Source organism: Quercus robur, chromosome 4 (genome assembly GCF_932294415.1).
Source record: "Quercus robur chromosome 4, dhQueRobu3.1, whole genome shotgun sequence".
Classification (NCBI taxonomy): domain Eukaryota; kingdom Viridiplantae; phylum Streptophyta; class Magnoliopsida; order Fagales; family Fagaceae; genus Quercus; species Quercus robur.
The window spans coordinates 69,943,226-69,966,825 of record NC_065537.1 but is presented as its reverse complement, the minus strand read 5'-3'; the positions used below and the strand labels follow the sequence as shown (position 1 = coordinate 69,966,825).

The 23,600-nt window shown below is 34.6% G+C and overlaps 2 protein-coding genes across 2 annotated transcripts in view; both read right to left on the bottom strand.

Annotated features, from left to right (window-relative positions):
• Positions 1-19,612, bottom strand: part of LOC126723518 (probable LRR receptor-like serine/threonine-protein kinase At3g47570) — a 63,243-nt gene extending 43,631 nt beyond the window's left edge. The window contains exons 1-4 of the mRNA XM_050427040.1: positions 17,519-19,612; positions 15,934-16,571; positions 14,746-15,162; positions 12,863-12,891 (exon numbers count right to left, since the gene is read on the bottom strand). Of these exons, the coding sequence (XP_050282997.1) occupies positions 12,878-12,891; positions 14,746-15,162; positions 15,934-16,571; positions 17,519-19,563 (3,114 nt within the window). The 5' untranslated portion in view covers positions 19,564-19,612 and the 3' untranslated portion in view covers positions 12,863-12,877. The remainder of the gene's footprint in view (positions 1-12,862; positions 12,892-14,745; positions 15,163-15,933; positions 16,572-17,518) is intronic.
• Positions 5,604-6,485, bottom strand: LOC126722499 (putative F-box protein At3g16210). Its single transcript, XM_050425657.1, has one exon. The coding sequence runs from the start codon at positions 6,483-6,485 to the stop codon at positions 5,604-5,606; it is 882 nt and encodes a 293-aa protein (XP_050281614.1).
• Positions 19,613-23,600: the final 3,988 nt, after the last annotated feature.

Here is a 23,600-nt window from a genome sequence, read left to right as displayed (position 1 = left end):
ACCTTATACACCGAATTGCACAAACTGATGGGCCTATAATTTCCCAACGTCTCCGGGCCTAGGACTTTAGGAATTAAGGCAATGTGGGTCTTGTTTAAATACTCCGGAACTCTTTTTTCCACAAACACCCTCTTAACTTCCTCCATCACTGATTTCCCCACCACAAGCCAAAATCTTTGGAAAAACCCTGCATGCAGCCCATCCGGGCCAGGGGCTTTAAAAGGTTTTAAAGACCACATAGCTGTCTTAATCTCCTCTTCTGATACCATCCCACTCACACTTTGTTTTTCTTCCTCCGAAAGCCTTGGTTGCCACTGAAAATTTGAGCTGGATGAGGCCGAGGCAGAAACAAGGGATGTCGTATAAATGTCAGCATAGCCTCTCCAAAAGAACTCTTTCACAGCACTCTCCTCAGACAACCACTCCCCACTGTTATTTTTGATAGCCAGGATTTTGTTCCTTTTCCTTCTAACCAAGGTCGACACATGATAGAAAGTGGTGTTCCTATCTCCCTGGATCATCCAATTCACTCGGGATTTTAAAGCCCATAACTCCTCTTCTTGAGCCAGCACACTATCCAACTCCTTTAATAACTCATTTTCAAGATTTAATAGGAAAGAGGAAGGCTTCACAGAGATAGACCGCTGAATCCCATTAAGTCTGGCCATAATATTCTTTTTCCGGACAAAAATATTTCCAAATTGAGTTCTATTCCAGATCTTGGCTTCCTTTGTAAACTTTTCAATTGCCTCACCAAGCCTGGGAACATGACTCCAAGCCTGAGAGACAACCTTAGGAAAGGTGACATTCGACAACCAACCCGTTTGGAACATAAACGGCCTTTCCCTTCTACGAGCTTCCCTCGGAATCATCTCCAATAACACGGGACAGTGATCCGAGTGGCATCTTGTGAGATGAACCACTTTGGCATCAGGATACATAACACACCAGCTAGGATTAACAAAAAATCTGTCAATCCTTTCCTGTATCAGAGCCTGGACTTCCCTTCTATTTGACCAAGTGAACCGAGGACCCGAGAACCCAATATCAATCATATTACAATAATCAAGACATTCTTTAAACAACAAGGACCGACTAACATTCACGGCTCTCCCCCCAAACTTATCATCCCCTATAAGAGGTTCATTAAAATCCCCTGCTATCACCCAAGGCATGTTATGGAGGTCTGCGACTTTAATGAGGTTATTCCATAATATGTGCCTTTCAGCACTCCTAGGGCTGGCATATACAGCAGTAAATAACCAAGTAAAATTTGAGGGACGTACCTTCACCGTTATGTGAATCTCCTGCTCTGTGCTAGCTAAGGAAGAGACCTCTACCTTCTCTGACTTCCAAAGAACCCACAATCCACCAGAGTATCCGATAGTGTCTGAGTGAACCGCTCCATCAAAAGGGAGATTTTCAGTAATCGCCCTTGCTCTCTCCCCTCCAACCCGAGTCTCCATCACCACTAGAATTGCAGGGTCATGATTTTGCTCCAATTCTCTAACATGATTTTGAAAGGAGGGCTTCAAAGCACCCCTACAGTTCCAAACTATAATATTCATAAAAACAAGGATTTGGAGAGGAGCATACATCATCCGGAGACATCAGCTTCGCCTCCATCCTCCGAGTCCATCCGATCCCCAGACTCATCTCCTTTATCTGCTCTTTCCCAATTACAACTACCAGTTTGAGCTGAAAAACCCCCATTTTCATTCCCTGTGGAGCCATTAACAGCTTGAAGATCATGACCAGATGAAAATCTCAAATCATCAACACCTCCACCTCCATCACAATCGGCACCTCTACTAAGAGAATTCACCTCCGCACCTTTCCTTCCCTCCAAACTTCCCTTACCCTCACTTTCAATTTGGGGATGGGACACCCCATGGTGTTTTTCAGATTTGCTCACGTCTCGGCTTGCGCTCAACCCAGGCAGACCGCCCCTACAATCACCCAAATTGTAACCCACCTCTGACCCAAACTGAAAATCATACATACTATTCGAATCTGGAACACCACTGCACGGACTTGCCTGTTAATTTGGACGAGATGAAGAACTTACTATTTGAAGATTAGTGGAATTCTTGGCTTGATATTTGTCAACAGCGTTCTTTATCAGCGCCTTAGGCTCTCTAGCACGGGCAATAGCTTTTTTGCCCTTCACTGAAGTGCTTCGGATCTTCCCTTGGCCTTTATTCAGATTGGGCCACTTTTCCACCTGGCCCGTGTTCTGCAGGCTTATGCTTTGGCTTAAAGGGGGCTGGGCCCGTCCCACGGGCTCTTTGGAAATATTCTGGATAACATTTATCACCTGAGCCTTATCAATAGACCTTAAAGGAGATAACTTTCTCTTTGTCTCTCTAGACGGCCCACCACTATCTTTAAAAGCCCACTCATTCTTAACGTTCCCACAAACTACTTGTGCATTGAACAGATTCACATGGTTCCCTCCACTCCTGCGAGCTCTTGTCTCATTCTTTCTGCGGCCAACCACTACCCAAGGGCCATACGTGTCACCATGCACTTCCTGCGGACAGTCCTTTTGCACAATCTCCTGAGGCACAGTGTCTGGCCCCACCTCTGCACTAGTCTGTTCCTGCTCATGCATATTGCATTCTTGGTCATTCCTTTTGTCTTCTACCTCTACCTCCGTTCCTCTCGTCGGCGAGTTTTGCCGGACAACATACGGGCAAGCTTCACGCCTATGCCCCAGTCTCCCACACTCAAAACAAAGATTTTGTATTCCCTCATAGGACACTGGTTGTTCACGTTTACCAATAAGAATGGCAGTGACCAGCGGCTTATGTACATCAATTTGAATACACAGTCTAGCAAATCTGCCCCTGCTTTCCGACGCTGTGAATGAGTCCACCCTTAACACATTTCCAATAGCATTACCTATCTGCTTAAGTGCCTCTGCATTGTAGTACTCAATCGGCAATTCATTGAGCCTAACCCAGACTGCAACTGAAGAAATGTTTGCCGACAACAATCTAAAATCCGACTCCCATGGTCTAAGAGACAAGAAGTGCCCTCCAATGAACCATGGACCCTTTTTTAGAACATTTTCAAAATCTTCCTTCAAGGAGAGCCTCGTGAGAGCAAAGCCATTACCTAAGTTAACACAATCCAATCTGCCCGCTGGTTTCCACAGAGCCAGAAGCTTGCTTTGAAGGAAGTTAAAACCCACAGATTTCCCGTACACCTTAACGATGAGAGCTCGAGCCCAAGGACCTCGTATATGCTGCTTGAAATTACTGGAAAACTTCACAGCTACTAATCCCTGTCTAAGATTTTCTACTTCCTCATCCGAGTCAGCATCATCTTCCATTGCCTCCCCAAAGTTGAAAGCTTGAATGTAGGCACCTGGAATCTCGCCTACAAGCTTGTCCTTGAAGGACATACTCTGATTCCATGAACCAACCCCACGGTTTGGGGACGAAGGGCCTGACTCCTGCCCATCACAGAACCCTGCATACCGGATATCTTTTACTTTTTTCTTGCTCCGAGATAACTCCTCTTGTTCTTCTTTGGAGAGCGAGAGAGCCATTTTAATGTTCGCTTATGTTACAGTGTTACACGCGACAATATCAACATTTATCCACCCGTGGATATAATTTTCTCAATTAATATTTTTTATCTACTTTTTTTTTTTCACTTTATTTTTAACGTTTATCTCAACAGTTATCACAATTGTTGAAATAAGTATACTCATTTCCTTTATTTAGCTCCACAGTAGCATTATATAACTTTAGAAAATTAATGCTTCTATCAACATTTTCAGTAAACATATATAAAAATATGTTGAGAAAGCTCAAGTTATTTGTAGTGTAACATCAAGACACCACACCATTTTTTTTGGTTGTGAACGAAAATTCCATAGGTCTCAATCTATTTCTAATTCAGCTGAAGTAATTAATTAATGTCCCACATTTTTTTTTGGGTTAAAATACTATTTTGTCCTTCAAAATTTTCCTGAGTGGTTAATTTAATTTCGTATTTAAAATTTTAATATTATCAATTTGTTCCCCATGCTTACAAATGTGATCAGTACAATCCTTCTGTTAACTACTGCCACCATTAAGTACATATGTGACACCATTTCTTGTGTAAATTTTACTAACAATTTTATTTATTTATTCATTTATTGATGATCATGGACTCATGTGCAAGTTGGAAGCCTTCTACCAAAACAATGTCACGTACAACACCAAAAACTATTGGCCAAAACCCACATATATCCAACATTAAATATGAGAAATGTATTAAGAGTTAAAACTAACAGAAGGCAAAGGAAAGTAAATAAAGCACAGCATGCATATTATTAATACTGACGTGCGCATGCAAAAATATTGGCTTCTGTGTTATGAATCTTAGTTTTTTTATGTAAGCTTCTACGTGTTTAATCTTTTCAAAATAAGTTTACACGCTGCTTGTTTGCCCAATTGCTTGGTATCGATGCCTTCGTTCTCCTTAGTTCTGTCTCTCCCATGCCTTTGATTCGTTTTGAGAAGTACCCCTTTTTCTCTTCATTTCCCTTGTCTTGGGTGTTCAAAAATACAACCTTCTTGAGTTCTAATTTTGCTCTCTCCTTCCACTTTGCACAACAATGCCAGAATCTTGCAATCTTTAAGGATAGTAAGCATACAGTTCTGGCAACTTTGGTGAGTCGTGGATGCATGGGATGACCCCAAGTGATGTAACAACATTCTTTCCTGTAAAAGAGTGTAGTTGGGCCTTTATTTCCTTGACAGAGAGAGAGCTCTATTTTGCTTTCATTGGGCCTAATCTTACAAATGGTTATAAACAAGCCCAATAGTGTTGGTTTGCAGAGATGAGGGGCTAAGGGCTCATTTCAACCATGAGAGAGAGAGAGAGAGAGAGAGAGAGATATTTAGGGTCCGTTTGGATACAGCTTATTTTACTGAAAACTGAAATTGAAAATACTGTAGCAAAATATTTTTAAATATGTAAATAGTATCGTGGAACCCATTTTTAATATATCCTAAAAGCTGAAACGCGTGCATATAAAAAAAAAAAAAAAAAAAAAAAAAAAAAAAACGCAAAACGCAGGAAAATAATTCCTATCCAAACGTATACTTAAAGTTCAAATTTTCATTTCCTAAAAATGGGATTATAAAAAAAAAAAAAAAATATATATATATATATATATATAGGAGATTTCTATTTTTTGGTGTTAATGTTGCGAAACACAATGCTTAAGTTGTAAGATTTTTATATTAAACAGCGAAACTCTTTATTTATTTACTTAAAAAAAAAATTAAGTTAGGGGAATAGGAGAGGAGGTTGATGAAGAAGCACAACCATTGACGTAAGAGAAGGGATATTCTATTTTACACCACTTTTTGGAGTTTTTTTTAGAAATTGTGTGATGTTACTTCAAGCTATGATTTACGTAACTTGGGAATAAAATGTCATGTTCAAGCTTAATTGGGTGTTGTCATTAGGATTGCTTCGAAGGTCACAAATTCCACCCCTTAGCCAAAAGCCAGCACCTTTTTACATTACAGTGAGTCAAATCTGTATAACTTTCTTGACATATATCAACCAATGTCACCCGATACGCACCCACTCAGTCACTCAGATGAGGAATAATCTTTCAACATCCACACACTAAAATCTTCACCATGCACACACAAATAATGGAGATATCCTTCTGAACATCCAAGATTAAGTGACCTTGAAGCTTCACCAGGTAACTTAATCACCTTAGAAAGCTCTCTTTCGACGTCAAAACTCAAAATATGGTGGTTCTGAGTTAGCCAATTGAACATCTTGCCAACGAAAACTTTATTGTTTTTGTAAATTTGATATCTGCAATGGCAAACCTCTTTAGAAGTTGTCCAACTACCTGTCTGTGAGGAGTACACTGCAAATGAATACAAATGTGGATCCACTTTTGATTGTTGAATGCTTACCAACTTGTAAAAAGGGCAAGTGTTTAATGAATAACCAAATGGATAGAAAGCTAACCCAATGCTATCACCAACAACACACCCTTCTGGCTTCAATGCAATCCATTCTTTAGTCATTGGGTTGCAAATGTATATCACCAGTTCCTTTGCCTCCCGATTTTTCGCTCTTCTATAAATGTCATCAATAGGATGGATGCAACTCCGGCAACAGAGAAGCCCATTACACGAAGACATGATAACAACTTCCTCTGGAAGAAAATTCAATATGTTATTTTGGATGAATGATTTGTTCTTGTGAATAGGAATGTATTTGATAGGTCTAGAAACACAATCCACATTATCCTTGAACATTTGAAAGAAAAGCCCAGAAGGTCCTTCTCGTTCTAACCGTTTAGAAAGTATATGCAAGAATGAAGGACTACTAATAAACGAATTCCATCCTTTAGAGACACACTTGCTTGAAGAAAGATCCTTCACAGACAATCGTGACAAAACTTCAGATGCAATATCAACATGAAAGAAAGGGATGTTTGCTTCTTCCATTGCTAGCAATTCTTTAATCACTAAAACTTAGATCATTCTAAATTTTGTTCTATAGTTTAGTTTGATGATAAAGACCTGTCAATAGGATTCAGAGGAATGAGTCACTCAAGAATGGCCCTTGTAGGCATTAAATTGACAAAACCTGTTTAAATCTACAACTCAATATACACACCAAAAAAAGAAAAAATTGTTCAAAGGGATACCATTTTTCACACAAATAAAGTTGGAAGTCACAAAAAGTCACATGCACTAATGAGGCTATTTAAATAAATAAAAAATAGTGTTGAGTATTGTACTACATTGTAGGAATTAAGACTAGATTGGAATTCCTGATTGTAAATTATGAAGAACTAAGAATATAAATGAAGGAGTTGGTAAGATTGATTACCAATTGATACCCAACAGAAACTATCTTAGTCATGTGTGTACATTTAAAGGTTAAGGTGGAAAGGTTGAAACACAAATTGCCGTAGAATCAGAATGGCAAGATAAAAAGTGGTAAACTGTGTTCAAAACAAAAAACAAAATGCATACTTCATGACACAGAATGCTCGGGAAAGACTATTAGAGATAGTGTTGCAGGAACAGAATCAAATGCATTCATTATAAGAAAAACACAGCTCCAAGAGAAGAGAGCCCAGATGATATGGTATTGACATGTTCATCAAGCCTGAGCCTATAATAAAATGAGAAGAAACTTTATTCCTTTCTTTTTTGGCCAATAAAGTTGCAAACTTCTCACTACAATTTTCAAAGCAAAAACAAAAACTTTACAAATTAACCATATCATCATCAATGTATATCGTGCAATGAAGGCAAAAAGACAAAAAAATCAATTGAGATCTAGGAAGCACAGACACGGACACCTTAAAGGTACGAATACGACATGGGTATCATAAGTAATTTTTGAAAAATTATATCATAACATAATAGATACGTCACGGGTATAGCATGAGCATTAGTACTGAGTCTAGTACCAGAAAAGAAATCAAAGTTAAGAATCCAATATTACCTCAGCAATATTGAGAATTGAGCAGTAGATAGTCGCAGGTCTTGAGAGAGAGAATTATGCTGTTGCGGATTTCGGCTTCGGCTTTTGTATTTATACTTTTTGATGGGTTTTGGATTCGGCTTGGTCTTCTTTATCCATTCGGATTCGGAGTTGGTTCTAGGATTGGTTTTTTTTTTTTTTTTTTTTAATTTATTTAATTTTTTGTGTGCTGAATTTCTAATTGGATTTTGGGCCAGGCCAGATAAGAGTAGGTTTGCAAAATGGGGCCTATTGGCTGATTTGATCCATTAATTAGTGAGAGTGGTAGGGAAAAAAAAAAAAATTCAAAACTCTTAACTTTCACCGTTTTTCATTTCAATCCTCTAATTTTCATTTTTATTAATTCAGTCCTCTAAATTTCAAGTTTTTGTCAATTCAAGGCTCTGTTATTGCTGCCGTCAGAACCACTAAAACGATGTCGTTTTGCTTGTGGTTTTTATTTTTTTATTTTTATAATTTATAATTTATAATTTTTTTAATTCAGAATTAAAATAAGAAAAATCTGAAAAAAAAAAAAAAAAAAAAGAAGAAGAAGAAAACATTAAGACGACATCGTTCCCCTTCCCCTGAAATCAAAAGAAAGATATACTACGAACCTCATCTTCATCATCAAGCTTAACTTCTATGGCAAAAAAAAGTAACAAAATCAACATTGGCAAATGCTTTGTATAAATTATTTGTCAGAAACTAAAAATCAAACAGGAATTGAGCGTGAAATTGTACCGGGACTGTATCCAAAGTCCTTGAGGTGAAGTTTGAGTTCGGTGAGATCGGACTGGTTCTTCTTGTAGACCTCATTGCAGTGACCTAAGAGCTCTTCGAAAGAGACAGTGCCCAAAGTCATGGAATCGAGGAGGTTGAGATCGTTGGTTGCGATTGATACGCGTCGTGCTGGATTGCTTTAGAGCGTCACAACTGGACTCGACATGGTTGCAGAATGAACTTAAGCTTCCATAAAAGCTTCGGATCGACTCCTCCATTCTCTCTCTCCCTTTCTCTCTCGCCAAATCTTTGGGTGATTTTTAGTTCTCAGTGATTTCTTTCTTTTGATTTCAGGGGAAGGGGAACGATGACTTAAATTTTTTTTTTTTTTTAATTCCGAATTAAAAAAAAAAAAACCACAAGCAAAACGGCGTTGTTTTAGTGGTTCTGACAGCAGCAGTAACTGAGTAGTAGAGCCTTGAACTGACAAAAAATTGAAAGTTAAAGGACTGAATTGACAAAAATGAAAGTTAAAGGACTGAAATGAAAAACGGTGAAAGTTAGAGGGTCAATTTTGCATTTTTACAAAAAAAAAAAAAAAAAACACATAATGCCACCATTTTTGTGTAAAATTTACTACATAAAACACACAAAATAATACAATCGTTCAATTAACTAGTGCGGCCCTTAAGTACGTATTTTTGTGTAAAATTTACCAACAATTTTATTTATTTATTTTTATTGATAGTCATTTGCAAGTCTTTTTTAGAGATAGTTTCAACTAGGGATGAAGCCAGAACTTGGAGTTAGGGGGCGGCTTTGTGGCTTGTTGGTGCGGCGGCTTTGGCCTCTTACTCTATAGCTTAACCACTAAGATTTTTTTTTTTTTTTTTGGGTGTCTTTGCTGTATGTGTGCAGCTGGATAAGGAAAAAATTATTTTGTTTACAACTTTTTAGAGGGCCAGGTTGTTTATTTTGGGTAAAATTGGTTGATTGGGCTTAAAAGTTTTTATTTTATTTTATTTTAAAAACTTTACTATTGATAATTTTTGTTGTTGACCTAGTTTTTTAGGACTTACATATTTTATTTTAAATTTAATTTATTAATTTTTTATGGCCTTTAAAAGGTGGAAAATGCTAAAACTACAAAAATTTTACAAATTAGTAATGTGGTGAGTGATTATTGGTAAATAAAAATTGATGTAAGTGTGTGAACCAATAAGAATTTGTTACTTTAATAGTTTGTAAAAATGTTGTAAAAAAGTTTATGGTTATAACATTACTCTTAAAAGAATCGATGACACTTTAAGGGGTCAAAGTGTAATTTTATTGAACAAAATTGCTAAAACTAGTATCTATTAATATACTAACATTTTTATAAAAAAATATTTGGGGGGAGGGGGGGGGGGGGGGGGGCGCCATTGCCCCCCAAGTCCATATCTAGCTTCATCCATAATTTCAACCTATGTCGTCCACTTCTAATGACCATGCATTATCATTAAATTAAGACACCAATTAGTTTTTAGTGTAAGTGATAATCGAATCCTAGATATCTTGTTTGAGAACAAAATTTTTTAGTAATTGAGCTAATTGGAACCCAATTCTAACCAGTTATGTGCAAGTTAGATGCACTACAAAACATACGGGTCTATAGCCGTGTATGCAAAAATGCGGCTATAGGTTAAGTTTATAGCCACGTTAATAAGTGGTTTTAGCCGCGTTTTTAAAACGTGGCTATAAGTTCTATAGCCATGTTCATAAATGTGGTTATAGGTCCAGCCAAATATATATATATATATATATATATATTAAAGGAGGACCTATAGGTGTTTAAAAAACGCTGTTATGGCTAACCTATAGCTGTGTTTTTTAAATGCGGCTATAGGTTAAGTCTATAGCCGCGTTCATAAATGTGACTATAGGTCTAGCCAAATATGTATATATTTTTTAAAGGAGGACCTATAGGTGTCTAAAAAACACTGCTATGGCTAACCTATAGCCGCGTTTTTTAAATGCGGCTATAGGTTAAGTCTATAGACACGTTTATAAATGTGGCTATAGGTCTAGCCAAATATGTATATATTTTTTAAAGGAGGACCTATAGCCGTGTTTAAAAAACACGGTTATAGGCTAAGTTTATAAAATATAAAATATTTATGTATAAAATCATATTATATATAATAAAAGTTGGGTTTAGGCGTCGTGGTTGCATCAAGTGGCAGCACCAAATTGCAGAAATTTTCTTAGATTTTTAGATTTTAAGAAAAAATATATATAAGTTTTCTTCAACTATAATTTCTAAGTGAGTAAAAATCTTAATTTGATTAAAGTTGAATTACACTTGCTGTATTTCTAAGTGGATAAAAATACAACAACGTAGTGTTTAATTTGTTCTTTTCTTTAGTTTATTTTGTCTAAGGTTGCAATGTAGTGTTTAGAATTTTTGTTTAAAAAATTCTATTCAATTAATATTAGCTTTAAACTTTTTGTTCATATAAAATTCTTCAATGTGGATATATAAGTATTTCTAAATGGATAAAAATACAGCAACATTGTGTTTTATTTGTTCTTTTCTTTAGTTTATTTTGTCTAAGGTTGCAACGTGGAGTGTGTGTGTGTATATATATAGAAAATAATTCATAATTAATACTTATCATATGGTTCTTTTGTGCTATTCTTCTCTATTTTTACCTACAACATCTATTATTCTCTTCTTCTACCTACAACCTTACAAGTATGTATTTGTTTACTCTTCTTTTTTTCCCATCAAATTGAATATATTTTGTGTATTCTTTTAAGTTGATTTCCTTAAATCTAATCCAATTTAGAGAATTGATACGGATTGTCAATTGATTTTTTTATTTTTTTATTTATTTTTATAATGTTAGTTTGATTGTTTAGAAATTATATAAGATATATAGTTTCTAACTTGAATTATAGCTGCGTTTTAAAAATGCGGCTATAGCTGTCCCTATAGCCCCGTTTGAAAAATGCAACCATTGGTCCTGGCCTATAGTTAGGGGTTTTAGGCCACGACTGAAAATGTGGCTTAAAAAAATGCGGCTATAGGCAGAATTGTCCTATAGCCACATTTTTAGGAGCTATAGCCGCGTTTTAAAAACGCGGCTACAAGACATTTTTTTTTTGGTAGTGATGCCTTTTACCAAACCATGTCAAAACACCAAAAGCTATTGGCGGAAACCCACATGAAACATTAAACATGAGATTCCCTGAAAAAAAAAAATCATTAATTACAGTACATAGATGAGGACTCTTGCATTCAACCATCAGTGAGCAAATGATTCAAAGGGTGGACTAGTTGAGGTTATTGGATAATTCTATTGTTGATTGAAGTTGCGATAGTGCGTTTGGTAAATTAAATTCTATATCTCTGGAACTTTAAATTTATTTTAATCTTATCATATTATGAGAGAGAGATGATTAATTGGATCTCAAATAAGATCTCTTATTAAATTTATTCACTTAACCAGCCAAAAACACTTTTCTCTTATTTTATCCTTTAAATCTCTCAACTAGCAAATAGCAATTATCCTTTTCCGCCCCTCGATCAAATTATAATAACACATTCTAATGAAAATCTCACAAATGAACAAGGGATTAATAAAAGTAGATAAAAAATAATCACATAATACACCAAAAATGATAATAATAAAAATAATCATAATAAAGTTGAAATACTTATTATAACAATTCTCTTTCTTTTTTTTTTTTTTTTTTTTTCTTTTTTTTTAGAAACAAACACACGTAAGGGGGAGGGAAAGTGGTTATTATAACAATTATTTTGGTTATATAAAAATACCAAATTCTTTTCAAAATATATGAATGCCTTAGAAAAATTTTACTGGCATTAATTATTATTAAAAGAGTCTTTTTTTTGGGGGGGGGGGGGTGGGGGTGGGGGGGCAGTGCAAATGGGCTTAAAACCACAAGCCCTATACGGAGGATACGAAGTCCATTTGGGCTGATAAAAGGCTTAGGACGAAATGGGTTCACACTTCACACTAATTCACAATCCTTCACAAGGAAAGAATGGGCCTTGCTAGATGGACAAAGTGAAATAATGGAAAAGGAAAACCAATTTCTGAAGCCCAGACTATATTCAAATAAAAAAAATAAAACACACACACGCTTACTTTGTAGAGTTTTTAGCGACAAAGATCTTTAATTGATTATTTTTAATTAAATTTTTATCAATAATTATTGACAAATAACAGTGATATATTTTTATATATATATATATATATATATATTTTTTTTTTTTTTTTGAGGAAAAAAACATAGACCAATAGATTAAGAAAAACCGACTAAATCAATCTGAAGTACAGAAACAAATTGTGGTAGAACATATTTTCGATAAATCCAATTAATTCATAAAATGAAAATCTTCAAATAGAGGCAAATCTAAATTTCTTAGGCGTCTAAAGACTAAGCATTTTTATTGAAACCACAGAGAGAAAATACATCAGATCTTTGAGCCAAGCCAGAAATATGATTGCTAAATTAACGAAAAATAGTACATTAAAAGACATGATTGCTAGCTGAATTACACAAATTATTTGCTCCAATATAATATATCATAAACTTGACAAACTATGCAGGCTACCTTCATAATAAGTCATCAACCTTGTGCACCTGTGGTAAAGGAAGATAAATTTCAATGAATTAGAATAATAAAAAGCTTTGAATTTCTAAAAATGACGTTGTAGTGACTTGTGACTGAGCTGTTCCCCTACAATTTAAAAGATATTCATTAAGCTATTACCAACAAGGCTGCAATTTAATTGGTAAATTAAGTATCGAATTTTTATTTTATTTTTATTGTTTTACACCTTTAAGAAAATTTAAAATGCAAGAAATTTAATTTGTAGAATTATGAAATCCAAACTCATTTAATATTTACTAAATTACAGCCACCTTCCTTTTTTTTTTTTTTGAGAAAGTACAGCCACCTTCCTTAAATTTTATGAAATGACACTCCCCTTCTTAAGTTTTATGAAATGACAGTATGACACTCATTCCTTGTGGTTTATATAAATGTAATAGCTAATACATATCTCAAGGGAGGGGAGTGTCATTTTTTCCAAGTTTGAATAAGAATATATTTTTAAAATGAAATATTCTATTAGTGAAATCATAGTTTGGGAGGCACGGACTTAGTTGTTGCATTTATATAAATCTCAAGTGAGGAGTGTTGTTACGATAAACGTCAATGGATGGTAGTGTAATTTACCCTTTAATATTTATTGAATTAGCAATCCATTTACTTAGAAGATATCATACATATCTATCATAATAAATACCTAATATTTTTTTTTATTTTTTTATTATTATTTTTTTATACAAGATAGAATTTCTACTCTAACCTAATCTAAGTGTATATGTGTGTGAAGCTCCCTTCTGGAGACTTGAACTCCGACCCTTGCCCCTCTACACCCTAGAAGCATTTATACTTGTGGAGTGACCACCGCACCAAGGGTGCGCGGTGGTAATAAATACCTAATACTAAAATATATAGTTCTATATACAAATACAATCTAGATTTTCTTACAAAAACTGAATATTAGTTCAAATGTAAATTTCAGTGAAATTTTTTTTACCATGTTCTTAATTTTTTTTTTAATATCTTTAATCGAAAAATGTAAATGTGAAATAAATTTATTGCATCACAATAACAAAAATTAATTTAATGAATCAATCAAGAATTAACTATTTGCATATTCTTACCAAGTAACATCCTTGCAAGACATTTTGGAGAAATTACACTTTACCCACTAAATTATATCTCCTTTTACACTTACACCTCTAAACTATGAGAATAAACATTTACCTCCTTAAACTATGTGAATGCACACTTTACCCCATAAACTATATGTTTATTTGAGAAAGTTTTTTAGACTTAGTTAAGAATGTTATATGCATCTAATTATGTTTATTTTAAAGTATCATATATATATATATATATATATATATATATGAGAGATTACATACTAATTTGGAATTTTAAACAAGCAAGACTTCTCCAATAAATTAATTAGTTAAAATTTGTAGCATTTACTTGTTTATCACAGCCATTTAGTACATGCATGTGCCGATAATTTAAGCTGATGTCTTTTACAGGGATCTCTGTCTAGATTAATAGGGGACGTAAGCCAATTTCTTGTGATGTCTCTTTAATAATGGAAATCACCCAAATATCTCTCTCACACACACTCACAAAAGAGAAGAAGAGGAAGAGTAATTGGATTCATTCCCAATCCTATGTATAGTAGAATGAACTAATAAAATTTCAAGTGGCTCCAATCTTTTTAGTTTTGCAAGATGGACAGTGGCTTTCTAATTGCTATATGATTCCCTTAAACATTTGGAATGGCTTTATTAAGTTAGTTAGATCAAGTGGTGTGGGTGGATACATTACCAAATTCTATATATATAAATATATATATATATATATATATATTTATATATCAATGAAAAAACAAAATTTACCTGTAGCACGAACTCCTTGTCTTTGTATACTAGTTTTAAGAATGCTTTCTCGAATTTTATGAAGCTCAACTACAACAGTACTGATGTTCATCCTTTCTCTTGGAAATTCTGTGGAACAAGCAACTCCAATTCCAAGTATCAAAATCAAGCATTCCTGAATTTTGGAACTTCCATTTTGATCCTCATTTTGAGTGTTGTTTATCCTCCTCATCTCTTCCTCTTGCCTTTCCCAAAGAAGATTAGGATCTATAATGTCAATTTTTCGTTCTGACAAAGCTGCTTTGACAAAGTCATGAAGGTTTGAATTATCTTGAAAAATGCTATCAGTAGGTCTCTTTCCTGTGAACATCTCTAACAATAGTATGCCGTAACTATAGGTGTCACCATATAGTGACACTTCATTTCCCATACCATACTCTGCAATTGCATGTAACATATGTTGTAAGATAGGCAAATATTTGTACTAAAAAAAAGAAGGGAAAGAAAAAAAAAATCTCACAAGTAATAAAGGTTTATTTTCAATGGCATGTAATAAGAAAAAAATAAAATAAAGAGAAGTGAAAATTTGTTATGACACATTTTATCTAGGGTCAGCTTTAAGCCTAGGCCTAAGGTTCTGTATGCATAAAATTTCATAAAAGAGTCCCAAGGACCACATAAAAAAAAAAAGCTCCAAAAGATTATTTTTAAAAAAGGAAAATGGTGGGTTTTGTATTTTTTTTTCTCACACCTCCAAGAAGGCCGCTAAAATATAGGTAATAGAAATCCAATTCAATTGAAACGCTTAACAGTTTTGCAAAAATAAAATTTATATGAGAGTGTTGATTAAGTTAATTAATTAATATTAGTTGTACAAGAGAAAATTTATATGAGAGTGTTGATTAAGTTAATTAATTAATATTAGTTGTACAAGAGACGTAGCTGAATTAGTAATTTGCATCTCAAAAAAGCAAAAACTTTGATCTAAAAAAAAAGTGAAATAGATATTATTTGATCGATATTTAAATATTTTAAAAATCTCACTTAAAAATTATTGCCTCAGGCATCAAATTGTATTTCGTTGGCCCTAATTTTATCTCTAGATACAATACATCCATATTGAATCTATCATTTCATGCTTGAATTAATAGTAAGAAACGTTGGGAAAAAGAAAGAAAATTAAATTTAAGAAATGTAAAATATATTTACCTGGAGGAGTATAACCAACTGTTTCTCTAACCCCAATGGAGCTTGATTGATTAGTAGAACAATCTTGGGAAACATCATGAAGGAATCTTGCTAAGCCGAAGTCGCCTACATGTCCAATCAGGTCATCATCGAGAAGAACATTACTGGGCTTGAGGTCACAATGAACAATTGGTGTTTCACAACGATGATGAAGATAATCCAATGCACTAGCAACATCAATGGCGATATTCAATCTTTGAAGAATACTTAACTTCCTTGGCTCCTCAATAGCCTCATTTGTTCTTGGAGTTGGATGCAACCACTCATCTAGATTGCCGTTTCTCAAGAACTCATATACCAAAGTTTTAAAATCATGACCTTGATAGTCAATACCTGAACATGCTGTGAGTACCTTTACAAGATTTCGATGTCTGATGTTTCTTAGAGCCTCACACTCGGCCATGAAACTTTTGGAAGCTCCTCGATGTGAGAGGTTAAGCACCTTAACAGCAACCATATGTCTGCCTTGATCAAGAATTCCTTTATACACGGACCCAAAGCTACCCTTACCAATTAAATTAGCAGAAGAGAATCCATTGGTAGCATTTAGGAGACTTTGGTAAGATACATTCAAAAGGAAATTTATTGAATCAATTGAGGCGAGCTTGTAGAGAAGCTCTTCCTACAAAATCCAGTCTCTGCAGGAGGAAAATCATCACCGAAGCAACTTGCGAGAGTTGCAAGGTGATGGATGAAGACTGCTCACATGCTCTGTTTTTTTGTTCTGAATTGCAGGTTGCTTGGACGGCGGATCCTCAGTGGAGCTGGCTGGCAACGATGAATGGGAAGGCAGCAATGGAGATTTTCGAAAGTGCTTTCAATGGAAACAGAGATCCATCACTACTAGCCTTCATGACTTGGTCTATATGGAACAGACGGAATAAGCTCCGACTGAGCGAAGAAGCATATCCAGTACATCGCATCGACCAGCTGGCAAAAGAGAGAAAAGCTGAGTTCAAAAATCTCCATCCTATCAGTATGAGACAGCAAGAGGCGATGCACACGAAGTGGAAACCGCCAGACCTGGGAGTTTGTAAGGTGAACTACGACGGTGCAACATTCGTTGGAATTGGGAAAGCTGGTATTGGAGTGGTTATCCGCAACTCTGAAGGAGCGGTTTTGGCCTCTTTGTCGCAACAAATCCATCAACTGACTACTGTGGCTCAGGCGGAAGCTCTTGCAGCAAGACGAGCAGTTGAATTTGCCTTAGAGATTGGAATTACCTCAGCCGTTTTCGAAGGGGATTCAGACACAATCACAAAGGAACTTAACAACCCTGAACAATCTTTAGCACTCCATGGACATTTGATTGAAGATGTTAAAGTCTTAACTTCTTTTTTCAATAGTTTCAGTTTTAATCATGTACGCCGACAAGGCAATAGGGTTGCTCATGCATTGGCTAGGTGGGCTATTAACTCGCCCTCATTAACTGTCTGGATGGAAGAAGTACCACCAGATATTTCATATGTAGTTCAGGCTGATTTAGCCACAAATATCCAATAAAATTTCAGTGGGATTCTCAAAAAAAAAAAAAAAAAAGATTGAGGTATTTTTCTTCCTTTTTTTTCTTAAAGAGCAAAGAAGTAGAAGAGATAGAATCAAAGTTACTCCAAAAAGCCCAGAAAGTATAGAGATTATTAATTTCACAGTAGGAGTCAACTTCTTCTTTTTTGATTTGTTGTATTTGCACTTAGGAAGCTGAAACTTAGGTATGCCGCCGCAGAGCTCACCATTTCCATTAAGTGAAGTTGCACTCGTATTCTTGAAAATTCCCTTTGTTGGTACCTCACCCTCAAAATGGTTGTTAGATAGATTTAGTAATTGCAAGTCAAAAAGCTCTAAGAATTTCGGAATCTCACCTGAAAAATTATTACTGGAAAGATCAAGTTGTTTAAGACCTCTTAACGATTCAAAAGATGAAGGGATGGTCCCTTGGAAGAAGTTTCTTCTCATGGCTAGAAATTCTAGCTTTACACAGCTTCCAAGACTCATTGGAATTTTACCGGACAACATGTTTTCAGAAATATCCAAATATCCTAGATTTTTTAAATTTCCTACTTCCATTGGAAGAGTACCGGTAAATTGGTTGGCAGAAATGTCTAAACTAATTGGTGAGAATGAGAGACCAATGACTTGTGGAGATATGGAACCACTGAGATTGTTATGATCTAGAAACAAATAAATCAGATTTTGACATTGACCAAGAATTGAAGGGATATTTCCCTGAAGATTATTCTCTTGTAAATATAATTCTATCAAATTTGTGAAATTTCCAAGGGAGGATGGAATGTTCCCAGAGAAATTGTTTTGAGATAAATCCAAAAATTGTAGCTTATGAGGCTTTCCAATTTCAAAAGGGATATTGCTAGATAATTTATTGTTCCACATTTCAAGTCTCTCCAAATTGATCAAATTTCCTATCCCAGCAGGAATGTATCCAAATATTTGGTTATTATCTAGGTACAAATCAGTAAGATCAGTTGAGAAGTTGCTAATGCATTCAGGCAACTTGCCCCCGAAATTGTTGCCATTTATAGCCAACTTCCATAGATTGGTTGCATTTGTCAAGGAACAGAGAAAACTCAAGTCATTTGCTTCCTCATTTCCAAGAAAATTGAGGGTAATGAGAAAACGCCTCATTTTATATAGCTTCTCCAAAGAAGGAACTTTTCCGGTTAGTTGATTTATACCCAAAAAAATTGTATTTAGATTTGAGGCATTGGATATTGAAACAGGGATAAATCCTGTAAATTGGTTTCGGCTAATGGAAAAAAATTCGATTTTTGGTAGAGTGATGCCTATGTTTGATGGAAGACGTCCTTGGATTTGGTTGTCTCCTATATCAAACTGTGTTAATGAAGAGAGATTGTAGATTGAGGGAGGAATTGTACCAAACAACCTATTTGAGCCTACAGCAAAAAGTGTAAGTTTGGTTAATTGGCCAAAAGAATGAGGGATAATCCCACCCAAGTGATTATAAGTTGCAGAAAACCCTTTCAGAAATGATAGGTTTCCAAAAGAAGATGGAATACTTCCTGTAAGATTATTCTTGTGAATGGAAATGATTTGGAGCTTTGACAAGGTACCAAGCTTTGCGGGTATTTCTCCTACCAAAAGGTTATAACCAACAAAAAATGCAATGAGGTTGGTGCAACTGGATAAATTGTTAGGAATTATGCCACTGATAGTGTTGTTTTCCAATCGCAAGACTTGCAGTTTTCGCAAATGGCCAATTTCTGGAGGGATTTCGCTATGAAAACTGTTATTTTGAAGGGTTAGATTCCTCAGAAAACTTAAATTTCCAACAAATGGTGATATAGGGCCTACCAGTTTTTGTGATTGCAGGTTCAGTACGGTGACTCTTTGATGTCGGCGACCACACGTAACCCCTTGCCATTGACAAAAGTGGATGCTATCATTCCAAGAGCTCATAATCCCAAAAGGGTCATGAGTTATCTTGGCTTTGAACTCAAGCAATGCCAATTGGTCTGTCACATTATTCCCGCTAGTTACAGAGGTGAGAAACAGGCAAAACCACCAAAGAAGAATAAAAGCATGCATGTGAAAAGATGAGGGTGGTGAAAGTCCCATGGAATATGGTTCAAGGAACTTTGTTTATCTAAAATGTTGGTAATTGGCTATGTGTTGAAACGGTACATCTGTGTGTTGTCCAGAGAGGAAGAGGGCTGATATGGCTATTTAGCACTTCAAGAAGCAAATTTATAGCAAGAGAAAGGAGAAAATCAGTGCAATGTGATGTTCGGACCCACTCCAAAATTGCAAGAATTATTTGGGGGTAAAATTCAAGAGTTACTAATGTTCACATTGATGCCATAATTTTGGTTAACACAAAAGTCATTTTGTGGGACCTAATGGTTCTATGGGGGTCTTGACACGGCACAACCACCATTCTCTTGGGAACTTCTACCTCTGGCTCCTACACAATATTTTAATGAAATAGCAGATTTTAGATCATGGTTCTAGAGATTGATTCTAGCCTAATCATATCCTTGATTGAGACTAAAATCAAGGACACCTTGTCCCCCTTTGGTCAAATACTCAGGCTTGAAAATATTCGGGTTCTAATGTACATTCAGTTTATCACTAATTATTCTTAAAAAGTCCAGTCTAATTGAATCAGAAATGGTTGAAGTTTTCCGTGTTTAAAGACTTGGGAACAACATTAACATGGTCCAGCTCTTGCTGGTCTTCTCTTTTTTTCCCTGTTTAGTGTTTAGTCATTACCATTAAGCGTTTTCCCATTATATATTGAACGTAAGACCCTTAATGGCCCTACATGTAGCTGGAATGAAACAATCTTACGATGCTGAGGATTGGTTTACTCGGACCAAAAAGTTGTAAGCGTATAATTGCCGCCCCTAGGCTTAGGCCAATTAGGCCATTGCCTAGGCCCCATACTAGAGAAGGCCCCAAATTTGGGGGCAAATTTATTTATTTATTTTTTATATATAAATATTTTTGGAAGATATTAAAACATTTTAGTTTACATCTTTTTCACTATTAAGAAGGCTCAAAGAATTAAGTAATACTAGAGATAGAGATAAGAGAAATTTAAATAAATAAGTCTTACAAATATACATGTTACTAATCACAAGTAATTCAAATAGGAAAATGTTAAAAATACTATAAATTTTACTACATAACTTTTATTTATTTAATTATTTTTATACAAGATAAAAATTATATTTTAATATAATCTAAGTGTATATGTGTGCGAAACTCTCTTCTAGAGACTTAAATTTCGGTCATCGCCCTTCACACCCTAAAAGAACTTATACTTGTGGAGTGATCATTGCATTATTAAATGTATTTTTGATTGGTGATATACATTTGTAATTCTTATGTTGTAAATTTTATAATATTTCTTAGTATTTTTGTAAGCCTCATGTCATTGATTACATTCATTACAATACTAGTTTGTAGTAAAATTTGTTATAACTTTAGCATTTAAAAAAAAAATCATATCAAAGAGTAAAAAGAATAAATTTTTTAAAAATTATTATATAAAATACTAGTTAAATATTATTTAAGTAATAACATATCTTAAACGTCCGAAACGGCCCGTGTATAATTTAGGCATGAAATATACCAAACACACTGGGTATACGTCAACTAATGACGTATGCGGCAACGTCAATTTCTAACGCAGTAATTTGAAAGTGCTGTAGTGTGTCGACTTTCAACGTTAGAATAGTTGAAGCGCTCAATGGGGGAATCTAGTAGTGGAGGTTTTGGAAAATTGGAAAATATTAGTATTATTATCAAAAAAATCAACTTTCAAGGTTAGAATAATTGAAGCCTGGGCTCAGATGGAGGAATCTAGTAGTGGAGGTTTTGGAAAAATTGGTAAACATTATGGAGCACTAACTTTGGTCTAAGTCCATTATATTTATTGATTTGGGCAACAATTTTAAGTCAAGACTTACAACTTACGTTCGTTTATATTACCATAATGAGTCTTATTAACGGTATTTTTAAGGCATTGTTAATGAACTATTTGATTTAGAAAATATTTTAGAAATTTTTTATGGGAAAGAATGAAGTAATTAATTCTTCTGATAGTTTTTTATTTTTTTATTTTTTTTTATTTTAAATATTTCTTATAAAAGTGGTATTAATATTTTTCTAAAATTGACTATTAAAAAATTCTAGTTGTGGAGGTTTTGAAAATTTGGTAAATATTAGTAGTATGGAGCACCAGCTTTGGTAAAAGTCCATTATAGTTATTAATTTGAGTAGACTTTTTTGGGCAACAATTTTAAGTCAAGACTTACGACTTACGTTTATATTACTATAATGAGTCTTATTAATGAGTATTTTTTAAGGTATTTGCTAATGAATTATTTAATTTTAAAAATATTTTAAAAACTTTTTATGGGAAAGAAAAAAAGTACTTGATTTTTTTTGATAGTCTTTTATATTTCTTATGAAAGTAATATCAAAATTTTCCTAAAATAACTATTAATAAATTTATTGAATACACCCGTTATCAGGACTCTTATAATAATTTTAAGGGGTCTAATACCAAGAGTCTTGAAGTTTAGTTGGTTAATATTAAAATGTTTATTTTGTTATATATATTTCATATGTAGTTCAGGCTGATTTAGCCACAAATATCCAATAAATTTTCAGTGGGATTCTCAAAAAAAAAAAGGGTTCTAATTCTTTAAGTCCTCTGGCTTCTTCCTCTAGGTTCGTACAATCACACCCTTGTGAAGCATTAGAGATATTTCCATGGAGAATCATAACCATTCCATGATTCCAACCCTGATAATACGCTAACATCAAGAGACCACATCTTTTTTTTTTTTTTTGTTGTGAATGAAAATTCCACAGGTCTCTATTTCTAATTCATCTTAAGTAATTAATTAATGTCCCTCATTTTTTTTTTTGTTAAAATACAATTTAGTCCTTCACTAGCTCATCATCAATAGGAACCTTGTGTCTACCCCAAACGCTCATCCATGGAATTGGTCCACACATCGATGTCCATTGAAACCTTACGCCACAGTTGTGCGATGCTCACTTGGGTGTGTTTCAAGTATCCGCACCTTGTCCCCAACTATTAAAGGGGCCTTTCGTTAACCTTGTCACCTTGCTACACATTGCCCGCAGCTCTAACACCTAGTGAGAACATATTGGGAGACTCCTTTGTTGAGAGGTTAATAGTGTAATATATAGGGACATTACTTAACCCAAAATCTTAAACTTACGGGGTTTGAATCAACTGTATTATTTTAACTACTCATTTTTATAAGTATTTAATGTGAGATTTCACTTACATATGTATACTTAATAATAATGCCATTTAAGACAATAGTAGAGCAGTGCTAACCAGCCCCAAAGATGGTTCTTAGACATAAAATTAAGAAGCATTGTCCTGTTTGAATTCTATTGGCAACCCCTAACTTGGTTTTTCTTCTTTAAGGATTTGTCCGGCCACAAGGACGGGTCTTCTTGGTCCTCGGTCCTTTCATTGTTCCCTGTGGGTCATTTACTCAAAAACGTTATTCCATAATACGCGAAGATTAGAAATTCTAAACCCTCTTGACCCTTAATGGCTTAATTATGTAGTTTGCATGAACCAACCTTACGATGATGGGAGAGTCAGGATTGGTTGTCTTGAACCAGTAAGTTGTAATATTCGTGCAATTTGGGCATGGGAAACATAGTACCATTCATGAATGACGGATCATAAGTAGGACTTTCATTGATTTAAACTGAGGTTCGTTACTTAAAGAAAAAAAAAAGTTGATAATTGGTGAAACTCGGCCTCCAGGAATTAAATGAGTAATTTTGAGTTTTACCTTGAAGTTCAACATGTTCATTACTAGTTGTTATTTATTACTTGTTTTACAGAATTAAGCTAAGCATGATATTAAATAGGGACGGAACCAAGATTTGAGCTTAAGGGGGCCGAAGTATAAATAATTTTTTTTTGAGGACTCTTTAAATTTTATCATCTTAATACATTACAATCCAATATTTGTAGATGCAACTAAAGACCATGTTGCAATAAACTAATACCAATTTCATTGGTGGTGATTTTTTTGAAATTGTTTGAAGATTTTAAAATTTTAGGACATCAACACTAGAGATTGGCAAGT